Source organism: Schistocerca americana, chromosome X (assembly GCF_021461395.2).
Source record: "Schistocerca americana isolate TAMUIC-IGC-003095 chromosome X, iqSchAmer2.1, whole genome shotgun sequence".
In the NCBI taxonomy this organism is placed as follows: Eukaryota; Metazoa; Arthropoda; class Insecta; order Orthoptera; family Acrididae; genus Schistocerca; species Schistocerca americana.
The window spans coordinates 766,669,584-766,685,647 of record NC_060130.1 but is presented as its reverse complement, the minus strand read 5'-3'; the positions used below and the strand labels follow the sequence as shown (position 1 = coordinate 766,685,647).

General features: G+C 40.9%; 1 protein-coding gene across 1 annotated transcript in view; it reads left to right on the top strand.

The window, feature by feature from the left end:
* Positions 1-1,278: 1,278 nt before the first annotated feature.
* LOC124555752 overlaps positions 1,279-16,064 on the top strand; it is a 166,596-nt gene continuing 151,810 nt past the window's right edge. The window contains exon 1 of the mRNA XM_047129775.1: positions 1,279-1,404. Within this exon, the coding sequence (XP_046985731.1) occupies positions 1,329-1,404 (76 nt within the window). The 5' untranslated portion in view covers positions 1,279-1,328. The remainder of the gene's footprint in view (positions 1,405-16,064) is intronic.

Below are 16,064 nucleotides of genomic sequence, written 5' to 3'. Positions count from 1 at the left end.
GCACAACACATTAGTCTTCACGCGTGTTTTCTGTTGATTGCTTCATTTGGCGTCTGTGGCATATCTCCACGGCAAGCAGCAAAACATTTACAGGGTTCACCATCACCTATGAGGGTAGATTGAATGTTCACCGTAAAGTGGCTTGCGGAGTATAGATGAACATGTACAGAACATCTTTCACATCTCTAACCAGTTTCAGGACGGTATGTTTCGAAATACGTACCAGAAATTAAAAGGACGTGGATGCCACAGAAACGAATATTCGTTTCCCCTTTCCACCAAAACCGTGCAGCGATATTCCTCTTTAGTGAACGCCGCGGTAAGACGGCCGCACTTCCCGACCATGCGCACAACGCTCGCGACTCGCCATTTCCAGGGGTGGCCAGCCGTCACTGCAAGCGCCAAGCAGGAAACAGCCATGTTCCTGATTTTTTTTAGGTGACTTCCAGTTCATGTCAGCAGCTACAATTCTGCATACGGACCTTTTGCACAGTTTAATAACAGTGCTAAAAAAAGCAATACATATTTCGGCATGACAAGTCTTACCATTCACTTGTAAGTTCTAGGGGACTGATGACCTCAGAAGTCAAGTCCCATAGTGCTCAGAGCCATTTGAACCATTTTTGAACGAGCTGGACGGATAGAAAAACCAACGTGGAAATCTTAAGGGAATTCAAGGAAGAGAGATCATTAAAGGAAATGGAAAAGAAAAAATTAAAATTTATTAGATGCGTCATCAGATACAACACTTCCATCATTAAGACCCTTGAAGGGAAAGTGCTGAGAAAGAAAGGAAGAGAACGGTCAAGGAAGATGTATTTGGAAGACATTGAGGGGAGGATAGGATGTGACATTATATGGAACTAAAACGAACGTCAGTGACAGAAGCCATGACCGCGCCACCCCTCCACCCCTCACTCATCCCCCCCCCCCCTCCCCGCTTCTCTTGTATCGATCCTTAGACTCCTCGGTGCGAATAGCTGAACAGATAAGTCCAATGAGAGAAAACGCTGTTGAGCAAGCTTAGGCAGCGGCGGCGCCGTGTGGTCCAGTTAGGCGGACAAAGCTGCTCTGAACGGAAACGGGATCACAGCTGAAACTCGAATTCTTGCAAGAACGGAGATAACAGTTTTGATTTCACAGCACACAATTAGCCGTTCCATACAGTGACCCCTGCGCCAGGAAACGGGCGCACAAAAGAGCGCTTCCGGCGCGCCAAGGCCGCTGGCGGACTGGCGAGGGTGTGTGGCTGGCGGGGCGACCAGCGGCCAGTTCGTGCCTCAGTTCCAACATGAACGCATGAGTCCCGCTGCAGTACACCGCCCAAAATGAGAAGGAAACACTATCTACCCACCATGGTGCACGCTATATCTGTCATCACCGTTCTCAAAATGATGGCTAACGGTAAGTTCGACGTACATTCTAAAGTTCGCCGTCTATTTTATTTCTGTAATACACAATTTTTTGACTAGCGAGTTGAATTACTGACAATGACAGAGCAGCTTAACTTCGGAAGCCGATATACTTTTATACATAGCACAGAAACACCTATCGGGTCCGCCATTTATTTTCTTCCATCATAGCTGGCGTTGATTTCAATGTAGAATATTTTTTGGATGCAATCCAATGCGCTATACTTTTAGTCTGTTAACAGTTCGCTGCGTACTTCGCACATTCGCAAAAGCTAAAACAATCCTTATGGGTGATCGGGTCAGGGAATATTCATCCAGCAACCTGCTGGAAATTCTCGTAGACTCTGATGCGTGTGACCAGTACTGACTGTGAAACAGTCACTAGCGTACAAGAAGGGTTGAATTCACCAAACCGCCAAGCCGCTGGCTCTCCGGTGGGTCGACTCGGAGGGAAACGAGACTGCGCGGTACAAAGAGCTCCACTTGGCACGTGATCTCTGCGAAATAAGGCAATGGCCGCAGCAGACACGTGACTCTGGGGCACGGCGCTCTTCCAGTAATCGCTGGAGTTTCGTCATTGGACTCTATCTGAAGTTTTTTTCACTAATCTTTCGTAACAGTTGTCATGAGAAGAACTATCCTAGAACGAAACGCTTAATGGACCAATCACATTCCCGTAATTCCAGTTGTTAGACTGCCGTATTTAACTGAGAGTGTGACTGGGCTGCTACTTCATCTTCTGTTTATAATCCAACGCTATTACTATTCACATAAGTACGATGATCGCAAGAAGTAAACGAAGTTTACTAAGACTGCATTTCATTGCTTGTCAAAAACGAAACGTGGAAAAAATCACAGACGACAAAATAAATCTGACATGCTTGAAACCCTATCATTAATGGTGCTATCTTCTCTCTATCTGAATTAGTTTAATTGAGTTAAGAAATGCCATTATTTTTTGCTAGAGCGCCGTAATTTTCAAAATTAAAGTATTTGAGAATGAAAGCATCGTATTCTTAGAGGGTTTGTATGAACCTATTGTGGCCATTTTCAATGTGGGTAGTGATACCACCATAGCGCACGCCATTGTCGATAAATGATCTACTAAGGTCGTTTTATGTTCTGTTTTTCTGATTAAAACTTGCGGTATATATGCTCGTAAACGTGAGGAATGTAAAACTTTCTTGTAGTTGCTGAAATTGTTAATTTGTCGTCCTTTTTAATACAATATATCTACGATTGGCATCCTTGTAATAACCTTCTAAATTTTGATGCCTATTTACTGGCCTGCGTTGCCACTACTGCATAGTGCTTATCACTCTCCAGCAAAAAGCCGTCATTTGGTGTTTCTTTAATTTTAAATGTTAGTTGTTATACTGTTTTTCTTCTTTTTCTGCTTTAGCGAGTAACAAGTTAATTTGCAACGTTACTATATATACATATATTGTGTAAGGATGGTACATGATGCCATGTTGCGTAATTTTCCTAATGTCGGCAGTCATATCACCCATGAATTATTGGTTCTAAACATCCCCGCGGTTTTAAAGTTTGTGTTCTTTTTTAAGGGAGCGGTAGGGAAATTTTTGATTTGTTCATTGCATCTCAGCGGTGTTGGTTGCATAAGCTTAGCATTTTCTGTTTACTGGTTGTATGGAATATTGTTGTGAGTGTATCAGCTGAGCTTCTAATCTCGCGAGTTTCTTGTTACGACGTTAGTTCATTGTTTTTGCTATTTCAGCTTCAGAAGATAACTAGAATCACAAACTCAAATATGTATTTGAAATTGTAGTTGTAATCTCTACATCACCTTGGTAAGATATTTCTTTTTATAAACATGACACGTTTAGGTTGAAAAATACTGTTCCTGAGAAATTACTATGGCGGTTTAGCATTTATATCGTGGCTTTTCTGGGCGGTAGTTTGCTATAACCACTCGATAAAGCAAATTCTATTTCGTTTACTATGCTGTATTATTTCGTCTGTTTCTCCACTTGGTTTTTAATTGTTACGTCTGACAAGCATTGCAATACATTAGCAACAGTACTTTTTTGCTCAAACAGTTAGTTTCTTTTAATTATTACTAGCTTCTGAGTGGTAGTAAACAATAGTAGCTTTTTCCGTGTGCATTAGTGTTTTATTCTCAATTTCTTCCTGTTTCTGTTTTTACCTGAACTATTCTCGCAAGTGCACTGTAGGTTCACACCGTCATAAACCCCACTGTCCCGCGATTCGAATGCATGAAAAGATCTTGTTCAGTAGTGCGTTAGCAAAGAGTTTTGGAGTACTTCGTTTAGTACATGCTGTTAGTTCTTTAGATAATTCGGTCTGACTGCGAAAGTTGACAAGAAACTGTATTAGTTGTGAGTCGATATAGTGGGGGTGTGCCACAGTCCGAAAAGAACTGCGCTGGCCATGGTCGACAGGCATTAGGCTGCTGCTCTGGACTGTGGTGGCTCTTGGATCTTTGTGCAACGACTGCGGAACCTCAGATGTGCCCGGCGTCACCTTGGATCCTTGACGCGACAGCGTCTTTCTTGCGCTTCACCTTGCAGGTTCGTCTTCACCCGAAATTCAATAGCGGTTAGTGGCTGGGTCGGAAATGTCCAACCAGGAGACGAGTGTGCATAATGGGCACACGGCTATAGATATAGGCGTTTTCACCAGGCGTTAGAGGGTTGACTTGATAAGACGAATGACCCGTCACGAGTGGCTCCATAGTTATGACTACGGCCGATATTCCAGAAAGATCTGTACTTTCACAAAGGAAGGAACTGCTCAAATGTTACGCACATGATATAACTCCTATGAAAAATAGCAGTCAGACTGGGAAGGAAGAAAAATACCGACTTTTTACGCCTACTGAGATTTCTCACTCGAGATAAGTAGTGGACGACATTGGCAGCTGTCGAACACACTGAGTGCAGTCAGCAGCAATTCATTTATGTCAGCATCAATGATGATTTTGACTTTGGTTCTCAGGTAATCATTACGGCCTCCATTCAACGCCTGGCCCAAGTGGTGAAAATGGCTAATTTCTCTAGCGAGGTAGAACCACAGCTCTCGATTTTTAGCATCCTTCCGAGAACTGACAGCGATCCTTTGATTTGGGACCTACTGGAAGCTTAAAATAGAGGCTCCGTCGAAAATGTGACGATTCAGTACGCAGGTTTTTTGCCCATTGCTATCACATTTGGAACTGATAGGTCTCTCTGAATAGGTCAGGCGTGAATTATACTCCGGAAGTTGCTACTCGCTTAACGAAGTACGGGTCGCATGCATATAAATTTTTTTAGGTCAGTCAAACCCATTTTCCAGTCACAGTCTTCATCATCCACTAAGTAAGTGCGCACAATATGCTCGTCAGCACAAGTTCATATTTCTCCGGCGGGTATGTGGTAAAACTAAAATTAATTGAATTGCATAAACCACTTCTTTACCCTATGATCTAGCCGCGCGGTCCAAGGGCGGCTTGCCACGGTTCGCACAGCTGCCCCCGTCGGAAGTTCGAGTCCTCCATTGGGCATGGGTGTGTGTGTTGTCCTTAGCGTAAGTTAATTGAAGTAGTAAGACTAGGGACCGATGACCTCAGTAGTTTGGTCCCATAACAACTTAACACAAATTTCCATATTTCCCTATGATTCCTCTGTGAATGTGGAACACATTCGCATATACGTTTAGTGTCGCAAGCGTATTTGTACAATGGTCTGATTGTTAAATATACAATACGTATTGGCTGAATAGAACCTACTGTTATATTATACTGTTATACTATACCACCTATGAAATTCGTTCGTTGGAGTGTGATTTGGTGGAAAATTGTTTAGATTATACGTCTCATGTTGCAGTGACTGTTGCTACCGCTGTCCCTTGCTCGTACGCGGAAAGCGAAAACTTTAGACTGTGGCTGAATCTTCATATACATCTTGGCTAAGTAGAGCTCTTTGTCAAAGGGTGCTCCAGACATAATATTTCAGCCACCCATTGCCTTTCACTTACAATGTTGCTAAAGAATAATAGGCCTCTCTGTAAATCAGCCATCGCAAGCCATTGCAAGATTTGTGTAATAACCATTTACTGTTATTACTATGTGCTTGGATCTGATTAATTCGCAATGGATTACCGACGATATCGAATGTATTCGGAAAACACGCTTTGTCATATAACATACTAGCTAAATATTTCCAATTACCGTCAGAATATTGAGTCATAATACTGTCTGGACTGAAAATTTATTGACAGGAAGAAACTAGCACATTACGTCAGTGGTGCAACGTTCAAAGAGACAGAAGAAGTTCCGGATGTCCTTCAGAAAAGTATGATAGGTCCATTTATGTTTGTAATATGTGTTAATGACTTAGTGGACAGTATTGTTTGCAGTCTCAGGCTTTTCGAAGATGATGTGGTTAGTTGTGAGGAATTGATATCGGAAAACAATTTTACTAACTTTCAATAGGATCTCGATAAAATATCAACCTAGTACACTCCACTGTAGATAAAGCAGATGTCAGGTATCGATTTACTGGTATGATACTGGAAAAACTTAAGTTTTCGTTACTTAATCAGTATTAGTCGTTACTGAATAGAAGGTCGCGTTTCGAAACGGGAGGCGAACTGAATCTGTGACCGGTTTTGTTTGGATGGTTACGAACAGATCAATGACACGCGTCATTCCATTACACGTGTTCCAAGAAATACCCTGTGGCGCATTCTGTAACGGTAACAGGAAGTAACTTTACCACATGGTAACGACAGAAATGTCATGTAGTCATTTCTCAGATGTGTTCAGAAATTGCAAATGCATGGTGGATTATATGAACTATAGAATTAACGTTATTTAGCTGCATTACGCTGTTGAGTGTGGTACATTAAAATGACAGGAAATAGCGCCTAATACTTTCAGTAGACCGAGAAGTTTGTTGTGGGTGCCCAAATAACGACTAGGACTAATGTTCTATTTGGAGTCTACGAAGTGATTTTCCGTTACCTAGCAACCTTAACATCTGTCAGTCTGGTCATAAACCAGAATTCGGCTACTCGTGCGGTGTGTTAGGGCAAAGAAATAACTGCACATTCAGCGCATTTAATGAAAGCGTATATACAGGGCAACTTCAGTAACTATTTTATTTATCTGCATGAATTTATGTGGCTCGATGAGCGTTTGAAGGATAAATATCTCTTGTCCTTACAGAACATGATGCACTAGTCAACGTTTAGTTATTGTGTTGTAGAGTTTCGTTCTATTATACAGGGTGATATTTTCTACCGTGTACAAACTCTAGGGATTGATCGATGAGAGGATACGGAACAAAAAAGGTCTAATAAAATTATGTCCGAAAATGTAGAGACCGTTCGTTCAATCATACATTGTTACAGAGACTGTGGTCTGATATGCGCTGTACCATTCAGCCACAGTTGCAGTATGTGCTGAAAATGGTTCCATGTGCATGCGTGTACGCGCCGTATCATGTTCTGTCTCACACGTTCGCATCGGTCGGGATGCATCCAACAGTGTGCAAGGCAGCATGAATACGCTGTTCCAGTGTCTCCACACCTGGAAGAGGCTTCGCGCACACGATACTTGTGAGATGACCCCATAACCAGAAATCCCACGGGTTGAGATCCGCTAAAGGAGCAGGCCATGCAACTGGACCCCCTCCTCCGCGCCATCGAGCAGGGAAGATATGATTGAGATGCGTCCGGATGTTAACGGCCAAGTGGGCTGGAGCACCATCGTGTAGCAGCCACATAATTTTTCGAATCATCAATGGCACTTCTTCCAGCAGGGGAGGCAAAGTCACCCACAAGAAACGCCGGTAGTTCCGGTCTGTTAGGTGACGTGGAAGGAAGACTGTTCCCAAAATACGGTCGGCAATTAACCCGGCCCACACATTCCGGCTGCACCGATGCTGATAATTCGCTGTCACCATGCCATGAAGATTCTGCATACTATCCCACCGATGACTGTTATGAAAGCTGAAGATACCACTGCCCATAAAGGTGGCCTCATTTGTGAATAGGATGTATGACACAAATCCCGGAATCGTGGTTGCCTGGTGAAGAAACCAGTGGCAAAACTGCTCCCGATGTGGAAGATCTGTCGCTAGTAGGCCCTGTACACGCTGTAAGTGATAAAGGCAATAACAATTTCTTTGGAGAATGTTCCAAACGATCATCTGGCTTACGCTTTACTGGCGGGCCATTTGCCTGGTACTGACACGGCGGTTGCCTTCCACAGTGTTAATCACATTTTCCTCCAAGTCTGGTGTCCGAACTACGTGTACGTCCTCCATGATTTCCTGCTTCCTGAAACGACCCTGTCTCAGACAAATGGTGAAACACTGTTGCAAACATTGAATGCTGTGGTTATTGTCGCCGGGGATAGGTCTCCTGATACAACCTTGCTGCCCGCCGCCATTTGTTATTTGCCTTTCCATAAGTAAACACCATGTCGGCAAGCTCTCGATTCGAATACGGAACCATTGTGTGCAACGCTGTATCAGACCCACTACAAGGTGAGTCAGCAACAGAAGTGAATGGCACACAACATGACCAGTTACTATGGAAGGAGATGGCGCTAGGGCATGGGGTATGAGCAACGGTACCACCTACTAGGAGGGAACCATGCATGCTGTAACTGTGGCTGCATGGTACACGCGTATTAGACCGCAGTCTCTGTAACAAAGTATGATTGAATAAGTGGTCACTAGCATAGAAATCCTGCATTTCGGACATAAATTCCGTATTCTGTCATCGATCAATCCCTAAAGTTTGTACACGGTGGACAAAATCACCCTGTATTCTTCATCTATTTTTATCACATCATGTTGCAAAAACATATGTTTCTCTTACGCTCCTGAAACATGAATCCTATGCACATAATGAGTTAATTTAATATATAACTAAAATTTATTTACTTGCAGTTCAGTTACAATATGTTATCTTGGTTCTAAAATAGACATTAAACAGTATACTATACAACACATACTATAATGAACCACAGACCTTGCCGTTGGTGCCTCAGTTATACAGATAGCCGTACTGTAGGTGCAACCACAATGTGGGGGTAACAGCTGAGAGGCCAGACAAACGTGTGGTTCCTGAAGAGGATCAACAGCCTTTTCAGTAGTTGCAGGGTCAACAGTCTGGATGATTAACTGATCTGACCTTGTAACATCAACCAAAACGGCCTTGCTGTGGTGTTAACTGCAAAAGACTGAAAGCAAGGGGAAACTACAGCCGAAATTTTTCCTGAGGGTATGCGTCTCTGCTGTACGGTTGAATGGCGATGTCATCCTCTTGGGAAAATATTCCGGAGGTAAAATAGTCCCCAATTCGGATCTCCCGGCGGGGACTGCTCAGGAAGATATCGTTATCAGGAGAAACGAAACTGACTTTCTACGGATCAGAGCGTGTAATGTCAGATCCATTAATCGGGCAGGTAGGTTAGAAAATTTAAAGACGGAAGTGGACAGGTTAAAGTTAGATATAGTGGGTGTTAGCGAAGTTCGGTGCCAGGAGTAACAGGACTTCTGGTCAGGTGAATACAGGGCCATAAATACAAAATCAAATGGAGGTAATGCGCGAGTAGGTTTAATAATGAATAAAAAAATAGGAATATGGGTAAGCAACTGTCAACATCATAGTGAACGCATTATCATAGCCAAGACAGACACGAAGCCCACACCCACAACAGTAGTACAAGTTTATATGCCAACTAGCTCCGCAGATGATGAAGAGAATGAATAAATGTATGAAGAAATAAAAGAAGCTATTCGGATTATTAAGGATACGAACATTTAATTGTGATAGGGCAATGGAATTTGATAGCAGGAAAAGGAACAGAAGGGAAAATGGTAGGCGAATATGGACTGGGGGAAAGAAGTGAAAGACGGAGCCGCCTGGTAGAATTTTTACAGAGAACAATTTAATCATAACAGACACTTGGTTTAAGAATCATGAAAAAAGGTTGTATACGTGGAAGAGATCTAGAGACACCGGAAGGTTTCATATTCATATATAATGGTAAGACAAAGATTTCGGGACCAGATTTTAAATTTTAAGACATTTCCAGGGGCAGGTGCGGACTCTGACCGCAATTTATTGGTTAAGAACAGTAGACTGAAGCTGAAGAAACTGCAGAAACGTAGGAATTTAAGGAGATGGAACCTGGTTAGACTGAAAGAACCAGAGATTTTAGAGAATTTCACAGGGAGCATTGGGGAATGATTGACAAGAACAGGGGAAGGGAACACAGTAGAAGAAGAATCAGTAACTTTGAGAGATGAAATAGTGAAGGCAGCAGAGGATCAAATAAGTAAAAATACAAAGTCTGGTAGAAATCCTTATATAGCACAGGACATATTGAAATTAACTGATGAAAGTAGAAAATATGAAAATGTAGTAAATGGAGCAAGCGAAAGAGAATACAAACGTCTAAAAATGAAACTGACAGGAAGTGCAATATGACTGAGCAGGAATGGCTAGAGGACAAATGTAAGGATTTGGAAGCATATATCGCTAGTGGAAAGATAGATGCCGCCAACAGGAGAATGAAAGAGTCCTTTTGAGAAAAGAGAACCACCTGTATGAATATCAAGAGGTCAGACGGAAAACCAGCCCTAGGTAAAGATGGGAAAGCAGAAAAGTGGAAGGAGTATATAGAGGGTCTATATGTACTTGTATTATGGAAATGGAAGAGGACGTAGATAAAGAAGAGATGGAAGATATGATACTTCATAAATAATTTGACACAGCACTCAAAGTCTTAAGTTGAAAGAAGCCCCCGAGAGTAGACACTATTCTCTTAGAACTATTGACAGTCTTGTCAGATCTGCGCGGAGTGACCGCGCGGTTTGAGGCGCCATGTCACAGATGGCGTGGCCCTTCCCACCGGAGGTTCGAGTCCTCCCTCGCGCATGAGTGCGTGTGTTGTTCTTAGCATAAATTAGTTTAAGTAGTGTGTAAGTTTAGGGACCGATGACCTCAGCAGTTTGGTCCCTTAGGTTTGGTTTAAGTGTTCGGGGAAGGAGACCAGACAGTGTGGTCATCGGTCTCATCGGATTAGGGAAGGATGGGGAAGGATGTCGGCCGTGCCCTTTCAGAGGAACCATCCCGGCATTTGCCTGGAGTGATTTAGGGAAATCACGGAAAACCTAAATCAGGATGGCCGGACGCGGGATTGAACCGTCGTCCTCCCGAATGCGAGTCCAGTGTCTAACCACTGCGCCACCTCGCTCGGTGGTCCCTTAGGAATTCACACACACACACACACACACACACACACACACACACACACACACACACACACATAGCCTTGGGAGAGCCATCCATGACAAAACTCTTCCACCTGGTAACTACATGTATGAGACAGGCGAAATACCCTCAGACTTCAAGAAAAATATAATAATTCCAGTTCCAAAGAAAGCAAGTGCTGACAGGTGTGAAAATTACCGAACTATCAGTTAAATAATTCACGATTGCAAAATACTAACACGAATACTTTGCAGAAGAATGGAAAAACTGGTAGAAGCTACCTAGAGAAGATTAATTTGGATTGCGGAGAAATGTAGGAACACGCGAGACAATACTGACCCTACGATTTCTCACAGAAGATAAGTTAAGGAAAGGCAAATCTTCGTTAACAGCATTTGTAGACTTAGAGAAAGCTTTTGACAATGTTGACTGGAATACTCTCTTTCAAATTCCGAAGGTGGCGGGAGTAAAATACAGGGAGCGAAAGGCTATTTACAATTTTCGCAGAAACCAGATGGCAGTTATAAGAGACGAGGGGCCTGAAATGAAAGAAGTGATCGAAATGCGAGTGAGACAGGCTTGTAATCTATCCCAGATGTTTGTTGAGCAAGCAGTAAAGGAAACAAAAATAAAATTTGGAGTAGGAATAAAAGTCCAGGGAGAAGAAATAAAAACTTTGAGGTTCGCTGATGATAATTTAATTCTGTCAGACACAGCACGGGACTTGGAAGAGCACTTTAACGGAATGGACAATGTCTTGAAAGGAACATGTAAGACGAACATCAACAAAAGCATACCGAGGATAATGGAATGTAGTCGAATTAAATAAGGTAAAGCTGAGGGAATTAGATTAGGAAATGAACACTTAAAGTAGTAGATGAGTTTTGCTATTCGGGCAGCAAACTAACTGATGATGGTCGAAGTAGAGAGGATATAAAACGTAGACTGCCAATGGCAACAAAAGTGTTTCTGAAGAGTATAGATTTAAGTGGCAGGAAGTCTCTTCTGAAACTATTTGTACTGAGTGTAGGCATGTATGGAAGTGAAACATGGACGATAAACAATTTAGACAAGAAGAGAATAGAAGCTTCTGAAATGTGGTGTTACAGAAGAATGCTAAGTATTAGGTGGGTAGATCACGTAACTAATGAGGACGTACTGAATAGAAAGGGGGAGAAAAGAAATTTGGGACACAACCTGACTAGAAGAAGGGAACGGTTGGTAGGACACATTCTGAGGCATCAAGGGAGCACCAATTTAGTACTGGAGGGAAGCGTGAGGTGTAAAAATCGTAGAGGGAGAACAAGAGATGAATACAGTAAGTAGATTCAGAAGGATGTAGATTAAGTAACTACTCGGACATGAAGAGGCTTGCACAGGATAGAGTAGCATGTAGAGATGCATCAAACCAATCTTCGGAATGAAGACCACAACAACAATAACATTTGAATAAAATTTAAGCTGTCTTACTATGTTTTATCATTATGCTTTTTACGAAGAAAAGTAAAATAGGTAGGAGGGAAAGAAAAGCGAAAACGTGAAAAAAAGGAACAGAAAGAGAGGAGAGAAAAATGATTGCACATTAAGAAAAGGAGTATGTGTACTTCCTAGTGATATTTGTGACTGGATTAAGGGTTTCTTGGTAGGGAGGACGCAGCATGTTATCTTCGATATTAATTTCAGGCGTGCCCCAGGGAAGTGCTTTTGGACTTTTGCTGTTCACGTTTATTATTGACCTTGCAGATAATGTTAATAGTAACAGTAATTTTTCACAGATAATCTAGTTATCTGTAATGAAGTACTGCTTGGAAAAAACTGCACAAATGTTCAGTCAGATCTTGACAAGAATCCAAAGTGGTGCAAAGATTGGCAATTTGCTTTAAATGTTCAGGAATCAAAATTTTTCATTTCACAAAACGAATAAGGTAGTATCCTACAACTACAATATCAATGAGTCACAGTTTGAACCACTAAACTCATACAAATACTTGGGTATAGCTATTAGTAGGTATATGAAATGGAACGACGATACAAGATCAGTCGTTGGTAAAATAGGTGGCAGACTTCGGTTCATTGGTAGAATACTGTACTACCAAATAAGATTAACAGGAGATATTGAAACTATACAAAGAAGGGTAGTACGAATGGTCTCATATTTGTTTGACCCACTGGAGAGCGTCACGGAGGTGCTGAAAGAACTAAAATGGAAGACGCTTGAAGATAACGTAAACCATACCGTGAAAGTCTGCTCTTTTGTTCAGATTTTCGTTGGTTGGTTCTACCTTTTTCTTTCTTGTTATAGAGTGACAAGCCTGTTTTTGTTTAATAAGGACTTGTTCACATCATCCAGATTTTGTAGAGATTTTATGCCTGATATCTTTCTGCCAGTAATATCTTCAGTAAATTACCACCAAACCATCTACTTCAGTTACAATTCTTAAATCCTAAAATTTTCTTTGAGTTATCTCTTGTTATATCGTTTAAGTATTTCTATTCATTTCCAATTGCAGTAACTGAAGAACTATTTGCAGAGCAATTTGTGCTGCCTTTATTTACAAAATCCTCTACGATTTCCTGACATATTATGAGGTCTGTGAGTTTTGATGTATTTGGGTGTGTGTGTGCACATTCTGCCACTGCCTTTTACATAATGACAAATGAACATTTTAGTTAAGAAGAAGTTTGAGTGACAGTCCACTTCTGACAAAAGCTATGCTTGTTTTGTGATTTCTCTGGAATATATGATCAATTTGATTTTGTGTAATGCTATCTGCAGAGACCCATGTAAGTTCGTGCATATTTGTGTGGGGAATTAATTATGTATAATTACAGTATTCCTTGTAACAAAGTCTAGCACTTTGATTGCATTATTTTTTATATTTACATAAACTATGTTCCCAAACTGCTGTTACAAAACAAAATTTGTGTCCTATTTTTGCATTTAAATCACCAATAAGCATCTTAATACTTAGGAAAAGTGCCATAAGGATCTTGATGCCTTTAATCAAATTAGTCTTTAGTTTCGTCTTCTTTTGCTTCTATAGGTACACATACATTTATGATAATTGTAGATATCTACATTCAGTTATGAGCTGGCCAATTCTCTCATTTATTGCCTGCAGTTTGTTAACAGTGGGGATGATACTGCAGTTCGCTATGAAACCAGTTCCAAATTCATATTTTCCAGAGATATTTACACAATAAAGTATTGTGGTGTTATCTTTTGACATGGTAGCTTCATTCATTTTGTATCTAAAGACTTCATCAATTACAAAGGATATTGTGCTAGGTTTATAAGGGTTACTTACATTCCATGGACTCAAAAAAATTATCTCAATGGGACGATCGTCACATTTCTAATGTATAGCTGAATTGTTTATAAGGTTAACAATTGATTTTGTTTGTAAAATGATTTCGTGGTCAGTTCGTTAGTCTATGCACAACTGCTAACCTGAAAGATCAAGTGATTTGTCGTTGAAGTTATATTCCTGTAGTCTTTGAAGGTCAGTTGCTCACTGGAATTAGAACTTTTTAAAAAAGCATTTTGACCCACCAGCTGTATATATCACATTTATTCTAACCCAGTTTCAGTTTTAGAACCATCAACACAGGAAAATTTGTACACTGATGAATTAGAAATTAATTAAATTGAAACAGGATGCAGCTGCAAGTATACTATAAACTTGCTCCTTAATAGCATGCATAAGCGCAGTAACCTTAAGAACAGTTTGAATCACAAAACACAATAGTGTATAGTATATATGTGTATACTCTACTGTATTGTATTCTTATGGTTTATAGCACTGGACATGCAGCTGTATCTTGTTTGAATGTAACGTATTTTTGATCCATCAATGTACAGCTTCTGCTCCATGATGATGGTTGCTAAGACTGAAACCAGTTGGAAATAAAGGTGTATACATAGGTCTGGTGGCTGAAAATGCTATTCTTCAAATTTCCCACTGGAAGGCTTCAGCTGCTGTCTTTCGCCCACACCAGTTATTTCAGTTTTCTGCTAAACAGCAAAACTATTGAGCCACAACGGGAAGGCACACAATGAGAGAGCAACAGCTCTACAGGGGATAAGTCACAACAATGAATAAAATACAGGGACAAAAATGCTGTAGTATCAAGGGTGCAGAATATGCGATGCATCATCACTGTACTGGAAATGTATAAAGTACATAATCATAGTAAATAACCAAAGTTAACGAATACTGAAACAGAGTAATGATAAGGAGTATTTGACTGGCATGCTATATCATGTGACTAAAAGTGATGAGATGGACATTTGCAATTGCAACTTCAGTTCATATTTAGCTACTAGTGGCACTAATACGAACTCTCACTTATCCAAGTCTACTTCCCATCAAGAGAATTGAGGCTTAGAGAAATGGGTCGTCCATTCATCACTGACAGCTGCAACAAAGGAATTCAGTATATTTACAATGACATTCAAATCAGAATTCTAAGTTGTGTAAACCCTAAAATTAATGAACTCTTACTTTTAGATTCATACCAGTATTAATTTCCGATATTCGATGTTGGTAGGTAACAGTAAAGTGCTCACAATATTAGGTTTTTTTTTTCATGTCACTAGCATGTAGAGCAGCAAAACCCCCTGTGTGTCTTGTGGGCCAAGCAGAACCGCATTGTAAATCCTTCTGCGAACACAACACTGCTCTTGGTATATCATCCACAATATTTTCTTCAAAGTAGTACGCTTCCATTGGAGAACGACATGCGGACCAGTATTTACTACAGCAAAATAAGAGGGGTATATTTTAAATAAGATCCATTTGTGAATGAGAGTAAGTCTGACATGTCACTGTTGCAGTGGGCAAATGCAACTGCTCCCAGAATGCTTTGCGCGTGTTTAGATGTCCTGTCAGCCGTATCGTCTGCCTGTGTGCTGAGCTGTAGAAATTTATAATTTCGAATACCACTGAGTAGCTCGCTTACTGTGAGATAATATCTGTAGTTCCATTCATTAGTGGAAAAATCTTAGCACCAACGCAAATTCACCGTCAATTTTGTGAAGTTTACGGTGACAATGTTGTGAGTGACAGTAAAGTTGGAAAGTCGGTGAGAATACTCAAGGACAGGCGGATTAATGGGCATGAGGTCGACCTTCTCCTATTTCTGATGATTTGCTTCCTGATGTGAAAACCAAAATTCGAGAGGATTAGTGAGTCACGATTTCGAATTTGCCAATTTAGTTTCCACAGATTTCAAGGTTCGTTCTATAAAACATTGTTTCTAGAAACTGAGTTACCAAAATTATGTTCTTGACGGATTTCAAGCCTGTTTTCTGACGATCACAAAACAAACAAGGGAAGCTGTGCTTTATCATTTTTGACTCGGTCCCATCAGGAAAGAGATGAATTTTTGGCCCACATC